Source organism: Scyliorhinus canicula, chromosome 2 (assembly GCF_902713615.1).
Source record: "Scyliorhinus canicula chromosome 2, sScyCan1.1, whole genome shotgun sequence".
Lineage (NCBI taxonomy): Eukaryota > Metazoa > Chordata > Chondrichthyes > Carcharhiniformes > Scyliorhinidae > Scyliorhinus > Scyliorhinus canicula.
Window position 1 is genome coordinate 221,184,310 of NC_052147.1, and position 16,369 is coordinate 221,200,678.

The 16,369-nt window shown below is 47.6% G+C and overlaps 1 protein-coding gene across 16 annotated transcripts in view; it reads right to left on the bottom strand.

Annotated features, from left to right (window-relative positions):
- The window catches only part of baz2ba (bromodomain adjacent to zinc finger domain, 2Ba), a 563,986-nt gene that overhangs the window by 248,376 nt on the left and 299,241 nt on the right, over positions 1-16,369 (bottom strand). For 15 of the 16 annotated variants that reach the window (XM_038789612.1, XM_038789617.1, XM_038789613.1 and 12 more), the window contains 2 exons: positions 12,593-12,988; positions 1,740-2,421 (listed from right to left, as the gene is read on the bottom strand). In XM_038789612.1, coding sequence (XP_038645540.1) covers positions 1,740-2,421; positions 12,593-12,988 — 1,078 coding nt within the window. The remainder of the gene's footprint in view (positions 1-1,739; positions 2,422-12,592; positions 12,989-16,369) is intronic. The other variant, XM_038789624.1, reaches the window with a different exon arrangement.

Below are 16,369 nucleotides of genomic sequence, written 5' to 3' on the forward strand. Positions count from 1 at the left end.
CTCCCTCAATGTCAGCAAAACTAAAGAGCTGGTCATTGACTTCAGGAAGCAAAGTACTGTACACATCCCTGTTTGCATCAATGAGACCAAGGTGGAGATGGCTGATAGTCTCAAATTCCTTGGGGTACACATCACCAAAAATCTGTCCTGGCCCACCCATGTTGACGCTAGAACCAAAAAAGCACAACAATGCCTATACTTCCTCAGGAAACTAAGGAATTGCGGCATGTCCACATTGACTCTTACCAACTTTTACAGGTGCACCATAGAAAGCATCCTATCTGGCTGATATGGCAACTGCTCGGCCCAAGACCGTAAGAAACTACAGAGAATCGTGAACACAGCCCAGTCCATCACGCGAACCCGCCTCCTATCCATAGACTCGGTCTACACCTCCCACTGCCTTGGGAAAGTTGGCAACATAATCAAAGACCCCTCCCACCCGGTTTACTCACTCTTCCAACTTATACCACCGGGCAGGAGATACAAAATTCTGAGAACACGCACTGACAGATTCACAAGCAGCATCTTCCCCGCTGTCACCAGTCTCCAAAAGACTCTTATGGACTGATCTGATCTCTTCACATATCTTCTCTACCGAGTCGTATTACACTCCTGTAGGCTTCATCCGATGCCGGTGTCTATGTATTTATATTGTGCATTTTATGTTTGCCCTATTATTTATGTACAGAATGATCTGTCTGAGCCACATGCAGAACAATATTTCTCACTGTACCTCGGTACACGTAACAATAAACAAATCTAATCCAATTGAATTCCTGCCACAATATGCTTGATTTTAGCCAAATAGCTTCACTTCCTTACAGCCTTGACTTTTCTCTTCAGACTTATAAATTCATCTTTGCATGGAACCCTCTATCTCTGCCACCAGCTTAAAATCCTAGAAATGTACAACTTACATATATATAATGTTTTACCTTCTGGTGATGGGGAAACAAAACAAAAATGGCATTTTATATGTCACTTCCACAATGTAAAAGTCTCCACAGCCAACTCAACGTTGGATATCATAGTAACAAAATAGTGCGGCAGCGATATTTTTATTATTGTTTTCAGGTACTTTGCACAATATTCAATTGGCTTCCTAGTTTTTATGGAAATAAATTATAGCAATCAAGACATTGGCGTGATTTGATAAAATAAATTTACAGTCAGCAGTAAGCATTGGATGGAGAGAATTTAAGTGGTCTGTAATAGGATCTACAGTTATAAAATTGTTATAAGATTGAGATATCGTGCGGCACGGTGGCACAGTGGTTAGCACTGCTGCCTCACAGATCTGAGGACCCGGGTTTGATCCCGGGTCACTGTCCGTATGGAGATTGCACATTCTCCCCGTGTCTGTGTGGGTCTCACCCCCACAACCAAAAAGATGTGCAGGGTAGGTGGATTGGCTGTGTTAAATTGCCCCTAAAAAAACAAAATTGAAATATGTGCTGTTACAAATAGAACATAATTTGTATGCGGGGAATTTTTAAGCAAAGGTTGTCTTGGACAATAGTATGAAACAGGTGAGTACAAATCAGCAAATTCTTTATACGCCATCTGACTTTCCTTCCACTAATTTCAATAGAAAGGAAGGTAGGACAAAGTACAAAACAGGATTTGTTACCATCTGTTTTGCTCTATTGCCTAACATGAACTTCAACTTCTACATCATTTAGAAAACCTTTATTCAAAATCCAATATGAATAAAATGCATTCATATAAAATCCAACCTGATTGACTATCAGAATCTTCCTCATCATCATCGTCATCGTCGTCGTCGTCGTCGTCATCATCATCATCATCATCATCTTCATCGTCGTCGTCATCATCTTCCTCTTCATTGGACTCATTAGAATCTTTGCTACTTGGAACATCAGAGTCATCCCCTCTAAAATGAGCAGCCAAAGAGTGGGCAGAATGGTGCTGATGTTGCTGCTGGATAGGTGCAGTGATCTTAACACTCATTGATTTGTCTTTTGGTGAACTCTGGGATAATACAGGAGAGGTAGAATGTCGAACTGGTGTCACATGATTGCTGGAATGATTCTTCAAATTAGAACCCAGGGGAAGTGGTGAAATAGATGTAGTGCGACCAGAGTTTGTAACTACTTTGTCAGTATTCTTAATTTGGATTCTAGATTTGGTCGTAAGTGCCAAAGGGGCTTCCTGAATGACACTCTGAATTACGCCATTAGGTTGCTGCTGTGCTACAAGTGCACTTATTATCAAGGGGTGAGACTGGTTACCATCAATCGGAGGCAGCTTCTGGTGTGCTGGTGAACTAGCAGCAGATTTTGGACTAGACAATGGGGTCTGGAAACTCTTGTTACCACCTGCTGCTGCCTTCTTCTGGGCCTTGTACTGTTCTTGCTGTTTCTTTAATTGTGCTGGAAATGACTGCTTGAATAGTTCCTGTAAATCGAATGGAAAAGTGAATTGACAAGCAGCAGCAACATATCCAACAGAATAAAAACAATGCAAGCCAAAAACAATATACACACATTTATGACAACAATGTTGAATTTTATTTGCTTGTCATTTTAGCGAGTATTCTCTTTCTGGTTTCACTTCACTTTAATATTATCTAGTGCATTTGTAATAATGTCAAAATAGAAACTATAATGCTATTTTTATGAAAGCATGCTACTGGTGGAGAACATTGCCAACAATGAACCCACACACTGGAGTTCACAGGTGTGATTGCTCTATATGTCCTGCAGGCAAGGCCTTGACACTCCAGAAGGACCGATAGTTAAGTATTTGTAAAATTAGCCCAAACAAATTTTCACTAGGAGCCTGTGTAGAAGCATAGCTGTACATTTTATAAAGATTGGAGTTGCACTAAGGTCAGATTTTGAAAACAAATGTAAAGCCAAGGCAGGAGTCTAAACTATACAACTCAATAGTGGGTCAAAAGATTAATGTTCGGACTTCCGGTGGCGGCGATGTCCGAGTGAGCCGCACATTCGGTGGGCTCTCACTCCGGCCGGGCGGAACAGCTGATTCCCCGCGATAACGGGACCACGGGGGCGGCAGAAAAGCTGCCGTGAAAGAAGAGGAGAGCGAGCTGCAGCAAATGGAAGTGTGGGAGGCCAGCAGGTGAGGAAGAAAGAGAGAGAGACAGAGGCAAGGAGGAAGCTGACCTGAAGGGTAAGATGGCGGACCCACGGACCTTCCTTCCTCCAGGACAAAGAGAAAAAAAAGTTTGGAGTTGCTGAGGAGGGACAGCTTGGACCCACTTCAGATGCCCAGGAGGGGAAAAATTTAAGGAGCTGGGCAAAGGAAAGCAGCAGCGAAGGCGCTGAGGAGCGGGCTGCGGCACATGGAACAGCGGGATTCCAGAAGGCAGAAGAAGAAGGAGAAAAAGGGACAGAGACAAGGACCTGAAGAAAATTACCTGGGACCTAAGATGGCGGACACACGGACCCCGGACTCAGCAATCCAGCTGGCGCTGGATAACATGCTCCAGGTAATGAAGTCCAGTTTTGAAGCGCTGAAGCGGGACAGCTTGGGCCCAATCCAGAAAGCGGTGGATCAGCTGAACCAGAGGCTGGACGCCCAGGATGTTAAAGTTAAGGAGCTGGGAGAGGCGGTGGAGGAGCAGGCGGATGCGCAAACAGTTGCAGCGCTAGAAGTGGACGGCCTGAAAGAGCGGCAGAGAAGACTGCTGGACAGAGTGGAGGAGCTGGAGAATAGAGTCCGCAGGAACAATCTGAGGATGGTCGGCCTCCCGGAGGGGGCGGAGGGAGCTGATGCTGCAGCGTTTGTAGCAGACCTGCTGAAGCAGCTGATGGGGGCCGAAGCCTTTCCGCGACCGCTGGAGCTGGAGGGGGCACACAGAGTGCAGGCAAGGCAGGGGCGGCTGGGCGGACCCCCCTCCGCCCGATGGTGATTAGGTTCCACAGGTTCGTGGACAAAGAGCGGGTGCTGCAGTGGGCAAAGAGCGCCAGGAGCAGCACGTGGAACAACAGTGTTCTCCGCATTTATCAGGATCTAAGCCAGGAGGTGGCTCGGCGGAGAGCAGCCTTTAAGAATGTCAAGGAGGTGCTGTTCAAGAAGCACGTGAAGTTTGGTCTGCTGTTCCCAGCTCGGCTATGGGTCACGCACCAGGGTCAACACCACTACTTCTCCGAGCCCGAAGAAGCGATGGATTTTGTGAGGGACTTGGGGCTGGTCCCGAAAGGAGGCCCCAAGGACGCGAGTTAGGGCCCGAGGATTTCTGTGGGAAGGAATGCCGAATGTGCCTGGACTGCTGCTCAACGGTTTGCTGGGCCAAAGGGGCCAAGCGGAACATTTGAGACTCTTTCCTTTGTTCATGGACATTTATGTGCTTTTTCTCTTTTTTCTGTGGTTTTTTCTTTTTTTTTTCCTGTTTGGGCTTTTTGTGCAGCTCGCGGAAGATACTGGAGCCGGCTTGCCCCAGTGGATGGGGAGGAGGACGGGGAAACAAGGGGAATGGGACAGGAAGGCGCCGGAGTGATGAGTCACCGGGCTAGCAGATTGGCTAGTCAAGGAAGTCAGATGGGGGGGGAAGTTACAGCCAGTAGATGGCAGGGGTGGGGGTATCAGGGGATGGGGTTAGGGGAGGGGGGGGGTTGTTCTGCTGACGGGAGAGGGACTTGAAATAGGCACTGGAAAGGAAGTCGAGGGTGGAGGCAGCCAAAGGGCGGGCCAGGAATGGCGCGACGCACGGGTCAGGGGCCAGCCCGAGAAAGGCTTTGGCTGACCGGCGGGGTGGGGGGGGGGGGGGGGGGGGGGGGGGGGGGGGGGGGGTGCCCCCCGACCAGGCTGATCACCTGGAACGTCAAGGGACTGAATGGGCCGGTTAAGAGGGCGCGGGTGTTCGCGCACTTGCGGGCCCTGAGGGCGGACGTAATTATGTTGCAGGAGACACATCTGAAAGTGTCAGACCAGACCAGGCTAAGGAAGGGCTGGATTAGCCAGGTCTTCCACTCGGACTTGGACTCGAAGTCCAGAGGGGTGGCAATCATGATCAACAAGCGCGTGCAATTTGAGGCAGAGGGCATATCCGCAGACAGGGGGGGCAGATACCTGATGGTACGGGGCAGACTGGAGGGGAGAAGAGTGGTGCTGGTGAATATATATGCCCCGAACTGGGATGACGTGGACTTCATTAAAAGAGTGCTGGAGAAGATCCCGGACTTGGATTCTCGCAGGCTAATAATGGGAGGGGACTTTAACATGGTCCTTGACCCGACTTTGGATCGGTCGTGTCCCAGAACGGGTAGACTCTCAGCAATGGCAAGGGAGCTGAAAGGGTTTATGGAGCAAATGGGGGCAGTGGACCCCTGGAGAGAGGGACAGCCAACAGGAAGGAGCTACTCGTTTTACTCGCACGTCCATAAAGTATATTCCAGGATAGATTTCTTTGTAATAAGCAGGGACTGTATGGGGGAGGTAAAGAACACGTAATACTCAGCAATTACCATTTCAGACTATGCCCCGCATTGGGTGGACCTGCAGTTCGGGGGAGCGAGTTATCAACGCCCACAATGGAGGCTAGATGTGGGACTGCTGTTGGAGGAGGGGATCTGCGAGAGGCTTCGGAAATGTATAAAAAATTACCTACAGGTGAATGACACTGGGGAGGTCTCAGCGGCGACTATGTGGGAGGCGCTAAAGGCAGTAGTGCGGGGGGAGCTGATTTCAATTGGGGCCCACAGAGCCAAGGCAGACCGGGCAGAGATGGATAGATTGGTCAGGGAAATGGGTCGGATAGATGAAGAGCACGCGGAGTCCCCGGGGGAGGTTTTACTCAGGGAGAGGCAGAGGCTACAGGCGGAACTGGGGGCACTATCCACGAGCAGGGCCGTGGAACAGCTTAGGAAGGCGAGGGGAGTGGTGTACGAGTATGGGGAAAAGGCTAGCAGACTGTTAGCGCAGCAACTCAGGAGGAGGGAGGCGGCCAGGGAAATAGGTAGAGTGAGGGACGAGGGGGGGCGCAAAGTGGAGGATCCGGCAGAATTGAATAGGGTATTCCGGGACTTCTATTGTAAGGTGTATACTTCGGAGCCGCCGGAAGAACCAGAGGGGATGAAAAGGTTTCTGGACGGGTTAACATTCCCAACAGTTGGGGGGGGGGGGGGGGGGGGGGGGGGGGCGAGTGGAAGAGCTGGGGGCCCCGATTAGAGTAGAGGAGGTATTGGGGGGCCTAAAGGCCATGCAGTCGGGGAAGTCCCCGGGGCCGGATGGATACCCAGTAGAGTTTTATAGGAAGTTCTCTGGGCTGGTGGGCCCGGTCTTGGCGAGGGTTTTCAATGAGGCAAGGGACAGAGGGACCCTGCCGCCGACAATGTCACAAGCCACCATATCTCTGATATTGAAGCGGGGTAAAGACCCGGAGGTGTGCGGGTCCTACAGGCCAATCTCCCTGATTAATGTAGACGCCAAGCTCCTGGCAAAGGTACTGGCGGGTAGAATGGAGGACTGTGTACCGGAGGTGATTGGGGAGGATCAAACGGGGTTCGTGAAAGGTAGGCAGCTGGCGGCCAATCTGAGGAGATTGCTCAATGTGATAATGATGCCCCCGGCGGGTAGAGAGGTGGAGGTAGTGGTGGCAATAGACGCCGAGAAGGCCTTTGACCGGGTGGAGTGGGACTATCTATGGGAGGTGCTCGGACGGTTTGGGTTCGGGGAGGGATTGGTGGATTGGATCAAATTATTATATCAGGCCCCGAGGGCCAGCGTCAGGACCAACAGAGAAGTGTCGGAGTACTTTAGGTTGTACCGAGGGACCAGGCAGGACTGCCCGCTCTCCCCGCTGCTGTTTGCGCTGGCCATAGAGCCGCTGGCGATTGCGCTGAGAGCCGCAGAGGGTTGGAAGGGGATGGTGAGGGGCGGGGTTGAACACAGGGTTTCTCTTTATGCAGACGACCTGCTCCTGTACGTGTCGGACCCAGTGGCCGGGATGGGAACTATACTGGGAATGCTGAGGGAGTTCGGCCAGTTCTCAGGATACAAATTAAATACGGTCAAGAGTGAAATGTTTGTGGTCCAGGCAAGGGGCCAGGAGAACAGATTGAGAGGGCTACCGTTTAGGCTAGTTGAGGAAAATTTCCGGTATTTGGGAATCCAGGTGGCACGAGACTGGGGCAGGCTGCATAAGTTAAATTTGGCCAGGGTGGTGGAGCAAATGAAGGGAGAGTTTCGGAGATGGGATGCACTCCCGCTGTCGCTGGCAGGGAGGGTGCAGACTGTAAAGATGACAATCCTCCCTCGATTTTTGTTTATTTTTCAGTGCCTCCCGATCTTTATCCCACAGTCCTTCTTCAAAAGAGTTAACGGGCTGATCATGAGCTTTGTCTGGGCGGGAAAGTCTCCGCGGGTGAAGAAGGCGATGTTGGAGAGGAACCGCAGCGAGGGAGGGCTGGCTTTGCCGAGTCTGGTCAATTATTACTGGGCGGCCAACATCGCTATGATAAGGAAGTGGATGGTGGGTACGGGGTCTATTTGGGAGCGGGTGGAGGCGGCTTCGTGCAGGGGCTCCAGTTTGGAAGCCCTGGTCACGGCTCCTCTACCGCTGCCGCCAGCCAAGTACACCACCAGCCCGGTAGTGGTGGCGACCCTGCGGATATGGGGCCAGTGGAGGAGGCATGTGGGGGAGATGGGGGCGTCTGTCTGGGCGCCAATCTGCGACAACCATCGGTTTGCCCCCGGTAGAATGGATGGGGGGTTCCGAGTATGGCGGCGAGCAGGGGCGGGAAGGGTGGATGATATGTTCCTGGAAGGGAGCTTCGCGAGTTTGAGGAGCTTGGAGGAGAAATTTGGGTTGGTAAGGGGAAATGATTTTAGATACCTACAGTTGCGGGACTTTGTTCGTAGACAGGTCCCATCTTTCCCGCACCTCCCGCCAATGGGGATCCTAGACAGAATAGTCTCTGGGAGGGACGAAGGGGAGGGTAGAGTCTCGGGTATTTATAAGGTGCTCATGAGGGAGGAAGGGTTCCAGACAGAGGAACTGAAACTTAAATGGGAGAAGGAGATAGGCGGGGAAATGGAGGATGGGCTGTGGGCAGAGGCCCTGAGTAGGGTAAACTCGACCGCGACATGTGCTAGGCTCGGGCTGATCCAATTTAAGGTCGTTCACCGGGCCCATGTGACGGTGGCTCGGATGAGCAAATTTTTCGGGATAGAGGACAAATGCGCTAGGTGCGCGGGAGGACCAGCGAACCAGTTCACATGTTCTGGGCATGCCCTGAGCTGAGGGGGTACTGGGAGGGATTTGCGGGGGTCATGTCCCAGGTGCTAAAAACAAGGGTGGTGATGAGTCCAGGGGTGGCAATTTTTGGGGTTTCGGAAGACCCGGGCGTCCAGGGGGAGAAAGAGGCCGATGTGTTGGCCTTTGCTTCCCTGATAGCCCGGCGACGAATATTATTGGCGTGGAGGGACTCGAAGCCCCCGAAGACTGAGTGGTGGCTTGCGGACATGTCGAGTTTCCTGGGGATGGAAAAAATTAAGTTCGCCTTGAGGGGATCTGTGCAGGGGTTCACCTGGAGGTGGCAACCATTTATTGACTTCTTTGCGGGAGAGTGAGCGTCAGCAGGGGGGTGGGGGTAGAGTAGAGTAGGAGGGAAAATATGGCGGGTAGTACCGGTGGGAGGGGAGCGGGCTTGTGCAACATGTTACGATGGAAGTATTGAAAGTATGTGGATGTTTGCACATTTTTGCCTTTTTTGCTTCCTTTCTGATGATGTCTGTAACTGTTTATAAAGCCAAAAACTACCTCAATAAAATTGTTTATTAAAAAAAAAAGATTAATGTTCATTGCTACTAAAATAATATATTTACACATGTCTTCAATAGTTCAAATGACTGTTCACAGTCTGATAATGCAAATCACCAGGTAGACAATATGTATTAAAGAAAATATCAGACAGTGCAAATTTATCTAAAGTGCTACAAGATTGGTTAGCAGTATGTCTGAATAATAAAGATGGTCTTTAACAGGCGCTCCAGACTGTGTGGGAGGGAAGAAAGACAGAGTCGGCTGCTTATGTTAACAAAAACATTTTAGAGTCTCCTCTTTGTAAGGTAAACTAACAAAATTCTGTTTTTTTAAAATATTTTTATTAAGACAGTTATAAATAATCAAACACAACCACAACCAAGATCAAAAAGATAACAAACAGGAGATCACACCATAACTCGATGAGTAACCAACAACCGCAGCCCGCCCTCCGTACCTTCTCTGCCTCCACTTTTGCATGTTAACCCTAAACCCTCTCCTCCCTCCCTGCTGATTTAACTGTCCTGGAAGAAGTCAATAAAGGGTTTCCATCTCTGGACGAAACCTTCCATTGACCCTCTTAAGGCGAATTTAATATTCTCCAACCTGAGGAAATCCGCAAGGTCGCTCACCCATACCCTTGGTTTCAGAGGCTCCGAGTCACTCCACCCCAACAGGATCCATCTCCGGGCTACCAGAGAAGCAAAAGGCCAGAACGCCGTCCTCCCTCACCCCCTGGACTTCCGACACTCCAAACACTGCCAATTCACGACTCGAAACCACCTTCAACCTCAGAACGTCCGACATCACATCAGCGAACTCCCGCCAAATTCCCTCCAACTTTGGGCAGGCCCAAAACACGTGAACATGATTCAAGCGCCCCTCTGAACACCGCCCACACCTATCCTCCACCCCCTCAAAGAACCTACCAATTCTAGCCACCGTCTAATGTGCCCTGTGGACTACCTTAAATTGAATGAGACTCAGCCTGGCACACAAAGAGGACCCATTCACCCTCCTCAAAGCTTTCTCTCATAGCCTAGCCTTCAGCTCACCCCCCCCCCCCCCCGCCCCCCTCAGCTCCTCCTCCCACTTTCGCTTAACTACTCCTATCGGGGCACACTCCCAGTCCATCAATTCCTTATATATCGCTGGCACCAAGCCTCTCCAACCTCTGTTCTCGACAGCATCTTGTCCTGCAACCCGGGAACGGCAGATCAGGAAAGGACGGCACCTGTTTTCTCACCTGTAGTTCCGCACCTATAAGTATCGGAACCCATTTCCGCTGGGCAACTCATACTCCTCTGCCAGTCCTTCCAAGCTCAAGAAGCTGCCCCCACGAATAAATCCACAAACTGCTCGATTCCCGCCCGCAGCCAACCACAAAACCTCCCATCCAATCCCTCCAGAGAAAACCCGTGATTCCCCTTCAAGCCTCGAGTGCTGTCGCTACTGTCCCCACACCTTCAGGGCCCCCTCTTACCGGACTTGCGGAAGACCTGGCCAGCGAGAATAGCAGAGGCGCTGTCAACAGTGCTCCCAAGCTAGTGCCATTACACAAGGCTGCTTCCATCCCCTCCCCACTACCACTTCCTTGCCATGGCTATATTTGCAGCCCAATCATAATTCATTAAATTCATTAAAGGCTAACCAGCTAACAGCCACCCCCCCCCCCCCCCCCCCCCCCCACCACCCCGCTCCGCTCCAACAGCGCCTCCTTTACTTGAGGGGCCTTCCCTGCCAACAGAAATCCTGATATCAACGAGTTAACCTTCTTGAAAATCGGTAGGTCCTGTAATACAAACAAAAACCTCGGGAGCACAGTCATCTTCATGGACTGCATCAGTAGCACCCCCCCCCCCCCTTCCTTTCTCCTAAACAAAACAACAACCCCATCCCCCTCTGCTATGCTAACCACCTGTTCACCCCCCACAGTGCTCCCGTTAACTAGCCTGGCAGCCCCTGCCCAAGGCACCACAGCCTCCTACCTTCCACTGATTCCCCTCCTCCCTACTCGCTCATCTCACAACCAACAGTGCAAAAATAAGAAAACAAAAGAGAAACAAAAACTCCATTAATTTAAAAGGTGCACTCACCCCCTCATCGCCTCGATACATAATAATAATCTTTATTGTCACATATAGGCTTGCATTAACACTGCAATGAAGTTACTGTGAAAAGCCCCTAGTTGGGTATCTCGGGTTACTCCCACCTCGGCCGTCAACAAAGCCACTGCTCCTCATGCTCCCCCACCACCACCTCCATTTTCCGGATGGCCTGGCCCTGGGACTCCAGCGTCTGCTCCACTCGGTCGATTCCCAACTTCAACAGGTCTACAGCCTTGGCTAGGTCCTTATGGACCTCTCTCTTCTACTGGCTGAACTTCTCATTTAAGAAGTCCATCAGTTGGTCCGTCGACCATTGGGTACAGTAAGGATTCTTACAACACCAGGTTAAAGTCCAACAGGTTTGTTTCAAATCACTAGCTTTCGGAGCACTGCTCCTTTCTCAGGTGAATGAAGAGGTATGTTCCAGAAACATATAAACGGACAAAGTCAAAGGTGCAAGACAATGCTTTGAATGCGAGCATTTGCAGGTAATTAAGTCTTTACAGATCCAGACATAGTGGTAACCCCAGGTTAAAGAGGTGTGAATTGTGCCCCGAAAGGATGTCCCGAAGTGTGGTACATTGAAGCTGTGACAACGGATGAACGGACACCGCGCGACAATCGCCAGACAGGAATGTTCCTTTCCAGTCGGGGAACACTTCAGCAGTCAAGGGCATTCAGCCTCTGCTCTCCGGGTAAGAGTTCTCCAAGACGGCCTTCAGGACGCGCGACAACGCAAAATCGCCGAGCAGAAACTTATTGCCAAGTTCCGCACATGAGTATGGCCTCAACCGGGACCTTGGATTCATGTTGCATTACATTCATCCCCCACCACCTGGCCTGAGCTTCCGAAATCCTACCAACTGTCCTGGCTTGAGACAAATCACACCCTGGGGTTACATCTACCTCTGGATCTTCTAAAGACTTAACACCTGCAAATGCTCGGATTCAAAGCATTGTCTTGCATCTTTGACTTTTGTTTCTGGAACATACCTCTTCATTCACCTGAGGAAGGAGCAGTGCTCCGAAAGCTAGTGTTTGAAACAAACCTGTTGGACTTTAAACTGGTGTTGTAAGACTTCTTACTGTATTCACCCCAGTCCAATGCCGGAATCTCCACATCATGACTATTGGGTAGGCAGTGCAGGCACTGCACCCTCCGCCATCTTAAGCTGTGGTGCACAATTGTCTCCTGCTCCAGCTGCTCCCATTTTCTTGACCCACTTCTTGTCCGTGGATCCGTCCACCAGTCCCACCAGTGGAGTCAGACTTCTCTCTGGCCAGCCCTACACCTTTTTCAGCCACACAGCCACCCTCCGAACGGGGAAAAGATCCGAAAAAAACAGCCCCGAGTGGGAGCTGCCAAATGTGCGATCGCTCACACCAACCGGAAGTACTAACATAACTATGTCGATTAGTTCTGGCGTAATGGTTTAAGCTCTTTCAAAAATAGGTGTGAAGGTTTTACTTTATGGTAAGTGAAAATTATTAGTTAGTGGAAATACAACACTTAAAAAAACAACTCAAAATGAAAAGGAAAACTTAAAACAAGCTCTGAATTTACAATCACAAGCTTTAAAATTAAAGCTTTGCATGGCCTGATCAACTATATCTCTTCATCACATTTTCATCCTACTCCTTTTAAAGTCGGTGGTTGTCTGATTGTGTATTTTGGCACTCAGTTTTATGCACTCAAACTATGATAGCTGAAGTTATTAAGTTAACTTGCCTGCTTCAAACGAAGATCATGTGGTGACCCCAGTTCTTCAGAAGCAGATATATTCCCTGCCTTTAGAAGTTCAGGCAAAGCACCAATTCGTTTTGGAGAAGATTCTTTCCTTCCCTGATGGACCAAAGGCACAGGTTTCATCCCAACTGTTAGTCCTGTGGACTGAATGACACTCTGATGTTTTTTACCAGACTCATCATTTGTGTGAGAGGTCTGGAAAATGAGGGAAAGTTGTGACAAAACCGGAGGCAGTTTTTGCTGGGATTGGAATGAATGTGAAGTTTGAGATTCTGTGGCAAGATGTAGATGCTGGTTCATTCTTTTGTCATGTGAATGCTTAAGGTCACGAAGAGTCTGGCTTGTTTCTTTTGGCTCCTTCGCAATGTGCATCAAACTCTGCAAATAAAATTTAAATTCATAGGTAAGACTACAGGACTTTTAAAGAATTATAGGTTAGGTCCTTTCTTCAGCTTTTTATATTATGCTTGGCAATGCTACGATTAACTTTTAAAAACATTATCTTTAAAATGTTTTAGAAAATTAGGATATTTCCATACAGAAAATAAATAATTGGATCAGCACTTGTGTTGGAGCCAATCGTATAAAAAGCGATGAAGGTCCAAGGAAAAGCTGAGATGGGGTTCTTGTTCCTGCCTTTATCTAGTTAATTTCTAGGAAAATCATGCAACTGGAAGATGAGGAGAGAAAACAGTTTGGTTTGGTTGTGATGCGCTGCACAATTGAATCGCTTCGGTTTACATATTAAGAATGAACTCGCAAGAGGTGCATAAGTAAAATTCATGGCAACTTTACCATTTCCTAACTAAGATGTGAATGCAGATTATGGTGCTCCCATTAACATTCCTCAGGTTAGCAAAGAGAATTAAATCTGTTTTACATGGTTCAGTTAGTTAAGAGAGTTAAAATTCTTGCAAGGAACTAAACCACCAGAGTCTTTTTGTTATAAATAAGTGTAATAGACGTTTCATTATACAGTGAAAAAAAAAGTAGGACAATATGAACAAAATACTGAATAGCTGAAAGAGCAAAACTGGGCCAGAAGGAGAGCGAGAATATATCGGGGCTGGTATAGCACAGTGGGTTAAACAGCTGGCTTGTAATGCAGAACAAGGCCAGCAGCGGCGGTTCAATTCCTGTACCAGTCTCCCCGAACAGGCGCCGGAATGTGGCAACTAGGGGCTTTTCACAGTAACTTCATTGAAGCCTACTTGTGGCAATAGGCGATTATTATTATTATTCACTTATATGTGAATATGTGTGTTGGTGAGACCAGGAAATATCCTATTGAATTTGAACTGTATTCTCTCTAAGGCCTCAATATCCTTTCTCTAGTCATCTGATATTTTGCAGCCTAATTTAGTGCTAAATACTCTCATTACGATATGATATAGTCCCATCATTCCTTGGCCTATTACATCGATACCTCTTGTGGCAAAACCTAGAATGCCATTAACTTTTCCTTTACAAACTTATTAAGCACCATCTATGATGAACCTTTATCCTTAAATCAGTGATGTTACTTCAATTTAGAGTATAATTATGAGCATTAGTTTTTTTTAACCAAAATGTACCATCACACACCAACTGATATTACGTTCCATCAGGCACTTTCTAGTCTATTATCCACCTTTTAAATATTTCTAATCACGCAATGATGCAACACGCAATGATGTAACACAGAAGGTCATCATCTCTTTGAAAGAGATTAGTCCCACCACCCTGCTCTTTGCCCATAGTCCTGCAAATCTTTCCCTTTCAAGTGTATATTCAATTTCCTTTTGAAAGTTACTATGAAATCTGTTTACACCATTCTGTCAGGCAATCCATTCCAGATCATACTGCATAAAAATATTCTACTCGCCCTTCTCTCTGGTCCTTTGATCAATTATCTGAGGTGTACATTCTATTTGTTTTTTTGTCATCTGGTTAGACCCCAGTTGGAGTATTGTGGAAATTATGAGCCACCACACTTCAGGAAAGATGTCAAGCCCTTGAGAATGGCATGGAAGAGATTTAACGGAATAGTACTAGGCATGAATGACACCAGTTTATATGGAGAGAGTTGAGAAATTGCGATTGTTTTTGTAATAATAATCCTTATTAATGTCAAAAGTAGGCTTACATTAACATTGCAATGAGGTTACTGTGAAAATCCCCTAGTCGCCACACTCCGGCGCCTGTTCGGGTACACGGAGGGAGTACTCAGAATGTCCAATTCGCCTAACAAGCACGTCTTTCGGAACTTGTGGGAAGAAACTGGAGCACCCGGAGGAAACCCTCACAGACACGGGGAGAATGTACAGACTCCGCACAGACAGTGACCCAACCCGGGAATCGAACCTGGGACCCTGGCGCTGTGAAACAACAGTGCTAACCACTGTGCAACTTCTTTAGAGCAAAGGTTAAGAAGAGATTTGATAAAGAGGTGTTGCAAACCATGCACGGTTTGGATAGAGTAAACAAAGAGAAACTGTTTCCAGTGGCGGAAAAGTCAGTAACAGAGGATACAATTTAAGGCGATTGGCAAAAGCTCCATAAGCAATATGACGGACATCAGTTGTTATGATCCGGACTGCACTGTTTGAAAAGGTGCTGGAAGCACATTCAATCGTAACTTCCATTCAATCGTAACTTCCAAAAGGAAGTTGGATAAATATTTGAAAAAGATCTATGGGTGAATAGCAGGAAAATGAGACAAATTGGACAGGTTCAAAGCTGGCATCGGCAGACTGGGCTGAATGGCCTCATGTGCTGCACCTTTCTATGATTCTATCTGCAGATTTCGCCACCACTCCCTCCAGGCCAATATTCATATCATAAAGAAAGAATGTTGCAGTAAAATATTCCTTCCCCTGTAACAATCTGAATTCTGCACAGTTGATCAAGATCCAAGATAGTAGTCGGAATCCTTTTGAGTAGCTGCGTCTCATCAGAAGGAAAACAAAATGCTAAATCCATATATACTTGGGCACAAGGGTCAAACATTTACCCTGTGCTATTATATAATACATTGATGTCAATCTACCTTTGAATCACAAGTTTTGATAATCCAGGTAAACAAAGTATTTTTGTCTTTATTTGACAGGCCAGGATTTTACATTAAGACTGGTGTGTGCATAGATTAATATGCATTTCAGAAGCCTTCAGGCAGAAATGACAATAGGTACAAAGTGCCAGGTGGATCATTTTTTTTAAAAAAAAATTTTTAAATTTTAGTACTCAATTCACCTTTTCCAATTAAGGGGCAATTTAGTATGGCCAATCCACCTGCCCTGCACATCTTTGGGTTGTGGGGTTGAAACCCATGCAAACTGAGGGAGAATGTGCAAACGCCACACGGACTGTGACCCAGAGCCGGGATCAAAACTGGGACCATGAGGCAGCTATACTAACCACTGCTGCCCAAGTGTCAGGTAGATCATATTTATGCTACATGAATTGAACATCAGAAATGTGTGTGTCCATACTTGCGTCTGTTACTCTTGACTTTCAAAAGCTGTATTAAATTGCAACATCAAGCTTTTAACTACCAATTACCAACCCTTGCTACAATGTATAAACAAATTGTTTGACTAATACCTAGAAGTAAGTCCTTTATCCAATTCATGATTTACCTGTCAAATGATATACAGATACTTCAAATGATCTTTACAAACTTTAAACAGGTTGTTATGTGGATCCATTTTTGTTTAAAACTGAACCCAACAAAACAAAATAATTTTCTTTAAAAATTGTTAAAATCAATTGGGCATAATA